The sequence below is a fragment of the Pelophylax lessonae genome, assembly GCF_965119305.1.
Source record: "Pelophylax lessonae genome assembly, chromosome: 9".
NCBI lineage: Eukaryota > Metazoa > Chordata > Amphibia > Anura > Ranidae > Pelophylax > Pelophylax lessonae.
Window position 1 is genome coordinate 254,656,471 of NC_138776.1, and position 11,173 is coordinate 254,667,643.

Sequence of the window (11,173 nt, forward strand, 5' to 3'; positions counted from 1 at the left end):
TTGGACAAATTTTGTTTCATTATTTCGGAGGATTCATTGACATTTGTTACTGTTGTGATTCGGAACTAGAAAAATCCGAATAACAAACAAATTGTCCGAATTTTAATTCGGAACTAAACGAATTGCACATTCTTCCACCACCGACTATGGAGGGGTGTCACCATGAGGTAGATCAGATCCTGGTAAAGGTCCACCCGTCTACGAAACCCAATAGAAATTCTCCATGGGATGATATTTTTTTGATCATGTTGCCACGCTGATTTTAATAAGGTGAGTTCCTTTTGGTTGGAGTTTTGGGGTTGGGGGTTCAATTCGAATGCTGCCAAATTATTTACATCTAAGAATTGCAATATGTATAAATTTCATATTCGTTTCCAAAATTTGAATCAAATTTCATTATTTTGGACAAATTTTGTTTCATTATTTTCGGGGGAATTCATTGACATTTGTTACTGTAGTGATTCGGAATTTGGATACATCCGAATAACAAAAAAATTTGTCCTAAATTTTAATTCGGAACTAAACCAATTGTACGGGTCTACCTCCAACATTCTTCCACCACCGACTATGGAGGTCCATCAGATCCTGGTAAAGGTCCACCCGTCTACGAAAACCAATAGAAATTCTCCATGGGATGATTATATTTTTTTGATCATGTTGCCACGCTGATTTCAATAAAGGGAGTTCATTTTGGTTGGAGTTTTGGGGTTGAGGGTTCAATGTAATGGCGGCAATTTTTTGGGGCGATTCCTATTGTGACCGACTATCAACAGTTGGGTTTATGGTTTCATATTTAGCGTCAGGTTAGGGGAGTTCCGAGTTCTTCAGTTCCAACCCCAATTGCCCAATCAACAAAAAAAGCCAGTATGGTTGAGGCTTCTGATGGCTTTTGCCGATAACCTTGAAACCATTAGCCACCGGTGGAGTCAGAAGTCCACATACAGCTTCGTGGTCGGATCAGCCTGACACCTGGAAGGAGAGGTCAGCAACTTCGAGCCAGTATCCTCTACATCTGTTGATGGGGTCACCATACACCTTACAACATGACCTTATAATCTTTGTACAATCAACTTTATATTTTACCAAAAACGGTGACCTACCTAATCTATTCAATCAATATGTATCCAATCAGGCAACAATCAAAATCCACCAAGTGAGAGGCACTCTCCTAGCCCCAAGCAATGGCATGACTGAGGAGGTCTAAGCATAGCCAGACCTTTCATTAGCAACCCCCTCCCCCGTCACTGCTGCCCCCGACAGTGTTACCTATGTGAGGGGGAAGGAGGTCTCCAAGAAAACACTGAGGATGTCCACACTCAAGGACACTCAAAAACACTCAAAGTCTGATCGTAGCCATGAAAAATCACCGACTTTGCACATTGGCCAGTTGCTAATTAAATTCATCAAAAAACGACCCGACTGGATATAAATCGAATGGATGGTTTAAGAATGCCCTTGAATTATATAGTGGTTGGTAAGGCTAAAGGAGGTTGTACGGAGATTGTACAATCAGATTGGGACCTGTATAGCTGGCTCTTGGTGGCCAGTTGATTCTCAGACAGGTAAGGCTGAGATATATTGAACTCGGGCACAAAGTATCACTGATGGCGAAGACGTTGGGTGGAATGATTTTCCAGCGTGCTGCCAACTTTTTTTTTTTTTTTTTAAACCCAGAGAAATCACTTCCGATGTTTAGTACATACAAGGCAATCACAGTCAAAAGCGTACTATACATGTTACAATCTCTTGTCCAATCAGCTTTAGGCTCCATGTACACGGGACGTTGTTAAAAGTCCCTTTGAATGCTGGAATTTTTAGGACGTTTGAAACGTCCGTTCGGTCGCGTTTGCACCCGCGTTTAGCGGCGTTTGCGTTTAGAAGCGTTCCTAGAGGTGAAAAAAATTATTCCCCTTTAAAATGGAAAAACGCGAACGCTAAACGCGGGTCATCGCGTTCGGACGCGTTTGTGCGTTTGAAACGCCGGGAAACACACGTTCGAACGCAAATAATTGCGTTCTAAAAACAGTCCCTGAACGCAACTGCCTGCAAATGACTGTAAACGACCTGGTGTACATGGACAGATAAGATAAAATGTAGATGGGTTCAGGGGCTTCTGAAAAAAACGCCCAACTGCTCCTAAACGGCCATTTCCAGCGTCCTGTGTACATGGAGCCTAAGACTTATGAAAATATTTAACATGGGGACTGACCTAAACTATCCAATATATGCCTGGAATCTTGTAGTGGGTATGTCTGCCTAGGCTTATATACATATAAATACACACATAGATAGATATTATATTTATTATAAATATTATAGTATGTAAAAAAATTAATATTATAATACATATGAAGAATTCATTATTATTACAAAATTTATATTATGTTTTTATATGTAATATATATGTATATAGATTTATACATTTATATATACATATAATATACACATCTCAAATATTACTATATAAAATATAAAAAATATATTATAATATAATATTAAACTTCTACTATTAATAGAATATAGTGTAAAATAATATTATAATACATATGAAGAATGAATTAATATTATTTTAATATATATATTTCTATACATCTCATATATTGCATATGTATATACACATCTCAAATATATATATATATATATATATATATATATATATATATATATTTAATGTGTGTTTATAATATATTATAATATTAAAAATGTTACTATTAATATAATATTATAACACATATGAAGCATGCAGGCCCTGTCCAATCAGATTGCTTCATCTAATGAGAAATTTTTCAAGATGCTTCAAATGTTTTAAAAAAACACATTGTTATCATTCGTTTACATTGCATCGTTTCAATAAATACTTTTCGCTGAATTTTTCCATGCTATTGAACCCCTGATAAATGAACCAACAACAGCAAATGAGGTCAGGCTCCAGAAAAATGGCCCCTGCAGCTGAGACAGGAAGTTGTCTTTGGTGTTCAAAGGTCACATGTGCCTGGTGGTCAGCTGACCCAGCCTAGCAAGTTTGTGAGGCTTGGCAGAAGGTGTGGTTGAGCGGTGAGGGATCAGCAGAGTTTGCAGTGTGCTTTATAGGACGTTAGAGGTCTGATGGCTCTTTTATTACTGTTTTGTTTATTGTTTCCTCTCTGGGGGCGCAGATTTAGTCGTTTCTGCTGTCTTATTTTGGATAGAAATGATATAAGGGGCTTCTGGTGTCTTTGGGATGGGATACATTGTTTATATGTGCTGAGCTGTGCTTGGAAAGGATTGGATTGGTTTGACTTGGATGGGTAAGACATCGGAGGTGGGGAGTGAGTAGCTTTTTTGGGTATCGGTGTGAATGGGTCTTTGATTGCAAAACCACATGGCGACGGGGAAAGGGGCCCTCAAATTCTATTGGCCCCAGTAACTTAGTTGATCTCCAGAGCAGGAAAAGATTCGTCCCCGGTGTCTTGAGTTGCTTCCAGATGTTTCTCCCGGTAAAGTAGAGCCGTAGCTCTACTGCTTGAGTTCTGGCGTTTAAACACGGCCAAACCGTATCCTGTACACCCAACGCCACCATAGCTTGGAGCTGGGACGATTCCGTATACTCTAACATCTCTTTTTATCTTTCAGGGAGTTGAAGAACATTTCCAAGGTGACTCTGTGAAGATGGACAAGGTCAGCAACATTCCTGTAACTAACCGGTTACTGGACCTCACCCTGGAGATCATCTACCTACTGACCGGAGAGGTGAGGAGGATTCTGGGAGGTCACATGACATCGCTCTTATCTCTATAAATAAAACACAGAGCTGACCGGAGAGGTGAGGAGGATTCTGGGAGGTCACATGACATCACTCTTATCTCTATTAATAAAACACAGACCTGACCGGAGAGGTGAGGAGGATTCTGGGAGGTCACATGACATCACTCTTATCTCTATTAATAAAACACAGACCTGACCGGAGAGGTGAGGAGGATTCTGGGAGGTCACATGACATCACTCTTATCTCTATTAATAAAACACAGACCTGACGGGAGAGGTGAGGAGGATTCTGGGAGGTCACATGACATCACTCTTATCTCTATTAATAAAACACAGACCTGACCGGAGAGGTGAGGAGGATTCTGGGAGGTCACATGACATCACTCTTATCTCTATTAATAAAACACAGACCTGACCGGAGAGGTGAGGAGGATTCTGGGAGGTCACATGACATCACTCTTATCTCTACTAATAAAAGACAGACCTGACCGGAGAGGTGAGGAGGATTCTGGGAGGTCACATGACATCACTCTTATCTCTATTAATAAAACACAGACCTGACGGGAGAGGTGAGGAGGATTCTGGGAGGTCACATGACATCACTCTTATCTCTAATAATAAAAGACAGACCTGACCGGAGAGGTGAGGGGGATTCTGGGAGGTCACATGACATCCCTCTTATCTCTATAAATAAAACACAGAGCTGACCGGAGAGGTGAGGAGGATTCTGGGAGGTCACATGACATCACTCTTGTCGTGTTATTAACCACTTCTGGACCGGAAGGTTTTACCTCCTTAATGACCAGGCCATTTTGTTGCGATTCGGCACTGCGTTACTTTAACCCCCCTGGCGGTATTCCTGAGTGTGGCTCGGGGTTAACTTTCAGTACCAAAAGCGGTAACCCCGAGCCACACTCAGGATTACCCCAGAATCATACTCACCTTCCCTGCGCTCCCCCGCCGTCCTCACACTCTCTCCCTGCTCTGTGCACGGCCGATTGCTGGCACCTGCCTTCCGGTTACCTACCCTGCGATCCTTGCGACGTAGGGGGGGTGGAACCGGCGGAAAATTCAAAAATGTAAATACACCAAATGAGATGATAGAAAGCAAATACACCAAATGAGATGATACAAAGCTGTGATCCTAACGGGTTACACTGTATCATCCCATTTCACCACAGGATTTCACCTGGTGACTTTTCCAGTGCCCTGCCTGTGCTTTTCCAGTGCTTTGTGCCTGGAAAATAGAGAACGACCATGGCGTCCAAAAAGCGTTCTTTTTTTGCGCAAAATCACTTCTAGACGAACTGGAAAACAGCGACAGCGAAACGGAATTACTTGAAGAACTGAGCGATAGCGATTGGTAGGAAAATTTGTCATCAGGTACGGACACTGGACAAGAAGAGGTTAACCCAGGGGGCAATCAAAAGTGTTAAGTGTGAGCCTAGGGGGTGTTTTCTAACTCGGGGGGGGGGGGGGGCTTGTAAAATCAGTACAGAGACCTGTGTTCCTAAATAGGAGGATCACAGGAGCTCTGTGCTGATTCCTGAGAGAACAACGGTCTGCTGGGTTTACAACAGCAGACCGCCGTTCTCTCTTTAAAGGGGAGCGAACGTGGGTGCCCGGCGGCAATCACGGCCGCCTTCCCCACTGGTTAATAGAGGCACGCGCCCCCAGGATCGCTCCCGCGCACCGCCATACAGGTACGGTGGTTCACGGGAATCTGCCGACCTGCCGCCGTATAACTGCAGCGGCTAAACGGCAAGTGGTTAATATAATAAAATACAGACCTGGATTCACCGTATCATCTTGAAATGAATGAGGACCAAGTCTCCTAATATTGAACATTCATTTTCCTTTGGTACACAGGACTACACAGTTGTGAAGAAGTCACCTGGCCATCATAAGAACTCTTGTAATTGCCCTCATGCATCCCAAGGATGGAACAAGAGCCGGAACGCTACCATTAAGCCTCCAACTTTCACCCCAGTACCTGAGAGGAACAAGATGATCCTAGACATCACCAACGAGATCATTGAACTGCTGACGAAAGAGGTGAGCGGTGCCGGGAATTCTGGGACATTATCCAGTAACAGACAAGGGATGTGTCTGGATGGTGACTGTATCATTGTGTGTGTCAGGTTCCTTTAAGGTGTCAGGACGTCACTGTCTATTTCTCCAAGGAGGAGTGGGAGTATTTAGAAGGCCATTGGGATGTCTACAAGCACGTCATGGAGAACCGGCCACCCCTCCCATCATCACCCGGTAAGAGGGGACTTTCATTTTCTTGTAAAGGAGAGAAGGGTATTGAGGGTCCAACTAGATACACACATCTTCTGGTATGTGTGCTTCCCATAGAGGGATCCAGTCAGTGGTGTATTTTGGGTTTTGTGCTGCCCTAGGCAAGACTAAACTTGGGCGCCCCCCTCCTATGTAAATTTGCCCCACTCCTTTTTTAATGGATGTGACTCCCTTCAAAATTGAAGGACTACAAGTCCTAGCATGAACCTCTGAGATCTCTCGAGAGGGGGAGGGGCCGTGAGAGGGGGTGGGTGAGGGAGGGGGAGAGAGAGGGGGTGGGTGAGGGAGAGAGGGGGGATGAAATAGAGAGGGGGTGAGGGAGGGGGATCAAAGAGAGAGAGGGGGAATGAGAGAGAGAGAGGGGGGGGTTATAAAAGAGAGTGAGTGGGGGGATGAGAGAGAGGGGGTGGGGGGGAATGAGAGAGAGGGGGGTATGAGAGATGAGGGTGGGTGAGAGGGGGGAATTAGAGATAGAGAAAGGGGGTGAAAGAGAGTGAGTGGGGGGTGAGAGAGAGAGAGGGGGGATAAGATAGAGAGAGAGGGGGGATAAGAGAGAGGGGGGATGAGAGAGAAAGAGAGGGGGGATGAGAGAGAGCGAGAGAGAGGGGGTGGGTGAGAGGGGGTAAAAGAGTGAGTGGGGGGGTGAGAGAGAGAGGGGGGATGAAAGAGAGCGGGGTGGGTGAGAGGGGGGGGTGAGAGAGAGTGAGTGGGGGGGTGAGAGAGAGATAGGGGGAAGAGAGAGAGAGGGGGGATGAGAGAGAAAGAGGGGGGGCATGAGAGAGAGCGGGGTGGGTGAGTGGGGGATTGAGAGAGAGTGAGTGGGGGGGGGTGAGAGAGAGATAGGGGGAAGAGAGAGAGAGGGGGGATGAGAGTGAGTGGGTGGGGGGTGAGAGAGAGAGGGGGGATGAGAGAGAGCAGGGGGGTGAGAGAGAGTGAGTGGGGGGTGAGAGAGAGATAGGGGGAAGAGAGAGAGAAGGGGAAGAGAGAGGGGGGATGAGAGAGAAAGAGGGGGGGCATGAGAGAGAGCGGGTGGGTGAGTGGGGGGGTGAGAGAGAGAGAGGGGGGAAGAGAGAGAGAGAGGGGGGAAGAGAGAGAGAGAGGGGGGATGAGAGAGAAAGAGGGGGGATGAGAGAGAGCGGGGTGGGTGAGAGGGGGGGTGATAGAGAGTGAGTGGGGGGGTGAGAGAGAGAGAGGGGGGAAGAGAGAGAAAGAGAGGGGGGATGAGAGAGAGAGAGGGGGGGTGGGTGAGTGAGAAAGAGGGGGGGGGGTGAGAGAGGCAGCTCTAGCAACCAGTGGCCAATAGAGTCTCAGGTGGAGTGCAAAGTGCCGCCCTAGGCCTGGGCCTTGTTGGCCTAGGCCAAAATACAGCACTGGATCCAGTAATGGGAACCCACCAGGGAGATGTCCCCGTCCTCTGTATTCCCGGGATTCCACTCAGGAACATCAAAAGGTTCCTCAAAATGATAAAGCGAAGAAAGAGGGCGAAATCCTCTGGTACAAAGACATAGAAACAATGTATTCAGTCAGTGTGTGTGTTTCCTACAGATGGATCCAGTAATGGGAACCCACCAGAGAAATGTCCCAAACCTCTGATTTCCCAGAATTCCACACAGGAACTTTCCAAGATCCCACAAGAATATTCTGTAAGTGAAATCGGTGATCCTCCTAAATTGTTCTTAAACAGAATCTATCCTACTCTACACTATATGACCAAACGTTTGACACCGACCCTCACACCTACTGTATAAGTAACCTACCTTGATTTTCCTAGTCAGTACTTTTCTATTGAATATAAAGCTATACACCTCACACTAATACTTTTGTGTGATTCTCAGGATGGCGGCTTGATTGTTGTTAAAGTAGAAGTTGAAGAGGAAGCAGAAGAACCGTATATTCAATGTAAGGAGGAGGAAGTTCCTATAGAGATCAGCACAGGTGAGTAATAAACAGTAAATCCAGAGAAGAGTCCCAGACTACCCTTGTTCAGTCACTACAACAATCTCTTCTTCTCCCCCCTCCTCTGTCAGTATACAGTAATGGGGGTCAGTATGTGCCCAGTGGAGGAGTCAGGGGAGACAGTCTGTCCCCAGTGGGGGGAGTCGGGGAAGACAGTATGTGCCCAGTGGGGGAGACAGGGGGGATGGTTTGTGCCTAGTGGGAGAGTCAGAGGAGACGGTCTTCACCCAGTAGGGGAGACGTTCTGTGCCCAGTGGGGGAGTCAGGGGAGACGTTCTGTGCCGAGTGGGCGAGTCAGGGAGACATTCTGTGCCGAGTGGGCGAGTCAGGGGAGACATTCTGTGCCCAGTGGGCGAGTCAGGGGAGACGTTCTGTGCCCAGTGGGCGAGTCAGGGGAGACGTTCTGTGCCCAGTGGGGGAGTCAGGGGAGACGTTCTGTGCCCAGTGGGGGAGTCAGGGGAGACGTTCTGTGCCCAGTGGGGGAGTCAGGGGAGACGTTCTGTGCCCAGTGGGCGAGTTAGGGGAGACGTTCTGTGCCCAGTGGGGGAGTCAGGGGAGACGTTCTGTGGGCAAGTCAGGGGAGACAGTATGTGCCCAGTGGGGGAGTCAGGGGAGACGTTCTGTGCCCAGTGGGGGAATCAGGGGAGACGTTCTGTGCCCACTGGGGGAGTCAGGGGAGACGTTCTGTGCCCACTGGGGGACTCAGGGGAGACATTCTGTGCCCAGTGGGGGGAGTCAGGGGAGACGTTCTGTGCCAGTGGGGGAGTCATAGGAGACATTCTGTGCCCAGTGGGGGAGTCAGGAGGAGATGGCCTGTGCCTGGGGGTGGGAGTCAGGGGAGACGGCCTGTGCCTGGGGGGGGGGGGGGAGTCAGGGGAGACGGCCTGTGTCGGGGGGGGGGGGGGTCAGGGGAGTTGGACTGTGCACCGGGGGGAGGAGTGAGGGGAGACAGCCAGTGACCGGGGGGGGGGGGGAGATGGCCCGTGCCCAGCGGGGGAGTCGGGGGGAGATGGCCTGTGCCCAGCGGGGGAGTCGGGGGGAGACGGCCTGTGCCCAGAGGGGGAGTTGGGGGAAGACGGCCTGTGCCCAGAGGGGGAGTCGGGGGAAGACGGCCTGTGCCCAGCGGGGGAGTTGGGGAAGACGGCCTGTGCCCAGCGGGGGAGTCAGGGGAGACAGCTTGTGCCCAGCGGGGGAATCAGGAGCCATCCGACTCTAGTTCTTCTTCTTACAACTCTATTAAAAAAGAGTCAGATCCTAGTGCACAGCAAATCAGCTCCTCCAGATATTCAATCTCCAGGTAAGCTTCAAGAACTAGAGGCTAATCTGGAGATTGAATATGTCTCTGGAGGAGCTGATTTGCTGTGGACTAGGATCTGAATTCTCCCTCCTGCTGCCAACATAGGAATCCCTCACCCCATAACCACCCGTTGGGTCTTCTTTTCTGTTTGGATTGGTCTAAATGTGGATCTTACTTCCAAGATAAGCTTCTATTTGGATGATCTAAAGTGCACAGTGGTGTGACAATGAACACCCCTGAGGAAGCCGAATCCACAGCGAAACATGTCGGGACTGTCACCCCAGAAATATCATCAGTTGTTCCTTATGCTGGTCATTCTTGAGAATGCTATGATGGAGTCATTTTAATATGTATTGATGTCTCTATATATTCTTTTTTTCATGGTTTCTTGCACCGGGGCCCTGAAGGTTTTAGTTACGCCTCTGGGTTAGCCTAACTCTTCTCTAAGAAGAAGAAAAAAAAGTTGTGCCTTATCTGATTAATGGTGGTCTTCTCATCCAACAGGTGAGATCTATGCCAACAGAAACTTTAAGAAAGAGGACCATCTGGTAGACAATAGAATGATGCCAGGCAAAGAGACCGTTGGAACAAAGTCTGAGTACAGCTCCCCTAGTGGAGAGGAGGAGGAGGAGGACTTTGAGTCAGATCTGGAAGAAGACACAAAGCCGGTGCGCAATGGAGAGGGCAGGTTCTCCTGCGGGGACTGTGGCAAACACTTCCAGTACAAAGCTCATCTAACCATCCACCAAAGAGTTCATACCGGAGAGCGGCCTTACGAGTGTCCCGAGTGTGGGAAATGTTTTGCCACCAGCTCCCAGCTCACCAGCCACAAGACCTCCCACAGCGAGGAGAAACGCTACGAGTGCTCCGAATGCGGCAAGCGTTTCCGGTGGAAAAGTCTTCTCGTCGTTCACGAGAGGCGCCACAGAGGAGAGAAGCCCTTCGAGTGTCGTCAGTGCGGGAAGGCCTTTGCAGGGAAGTCTAATCTCCTCACACATGAGAGGAGCCATATTGGGGAGAGACCCTTCACCTGCTCAGAGTGTGGGAAGTGCTTTGTGGCGAAACACACGCTGTCACGCCATATGGTCGTCCACACGGGCGAGAAGCCTTTCACCTGTCCGGAATGCGGCAGGCAGTTTAAGCTGAAGCAAACCCTGTGTAGCCATCTACGTACTCACACACGGACCCAACCCTCTGAGGGAGCGGACTATAAAAGTCGGAGGGTCAGTCCTTATTGGTGAAGGTCCCTTGAAGGACCTCAGGTCTGGCCCAAGTACCCATTATTTTATTTTATTTTTTTAAAGACAAATTTTAAAAATGAGTGTTTAGAATGCCAGAATTCATTGGCCAATCTGAAATGACCTTGGGTGACTCTTGATAACACATGGTGGAAAACTATTGGAGCAAACAAGAGTGTGGGAAGCAGAAGAACATCAGCATCAGTGGTCTCCAAACTGTGGCCTGGCGGCCAAATGTGGCCCTTTGCTTAACTTTATCTGGCCCCTGCGCCACTATAACATCCAATGACACTGGGACACTATTCCTTCCACTTACACCAATGATGGGGCACTATTCCTTCCAATGACACCAATGATGGGACACTATTCCTTCTATTGACACCAAAGATCGGGCACTATTCTTTTCACTGATACCAACGATGAGGCACTATTCCACTGACACCAATGACAAGGCACTATTCCTCTCAAAGGCACCAACAATGGGGCACTATTCCTGTCAATGGCACCGACAATGGGGCACTATTCCTGTCAATGGCACCAACAATGGGGCAATATTCCTGTCAATGGCACCAACAATGGGGCAATATTCCTGTCAATGGCACCGACAATGGGGCAATATTCCTGTCAATGGTACCGA

The 11,173-nt window shown here is 47.9% G+C and overlaps 1 protein-coding gene across 1 annotated transcript; it reads left to right on the plus strand.

The window, feature by feature from the left end:
• The first annotated feature begins 3,620 nt into the window (after positions 1–3,620).
• Positions 3,621–10,586, plus strand: LOC309562755 (uncharacterized protein). Its single transcript, XM_082267046.1, has 6 exons — positions 3,621–3,729; positions 5,614–5,799; positions 5,886–6,009; positions 7,591–7,688; positions 7,881–7,980; positions 9,803–10,586. The coding sequence occupies exons 1-6, from the start codon at positions 3,649–3,651 to the stop codon at positions 10,537–10,539; spliced, it is 1,326 nt and encodes a 441-aa protein (XP_082123172.1). The 5' UTR covers positions 3,621–3,648; the 3' UTR covers positions 10,540–10,586.
• The last annotated feature ends 587 nt before the right edge of the window (positions 10,587–11,173 follow it).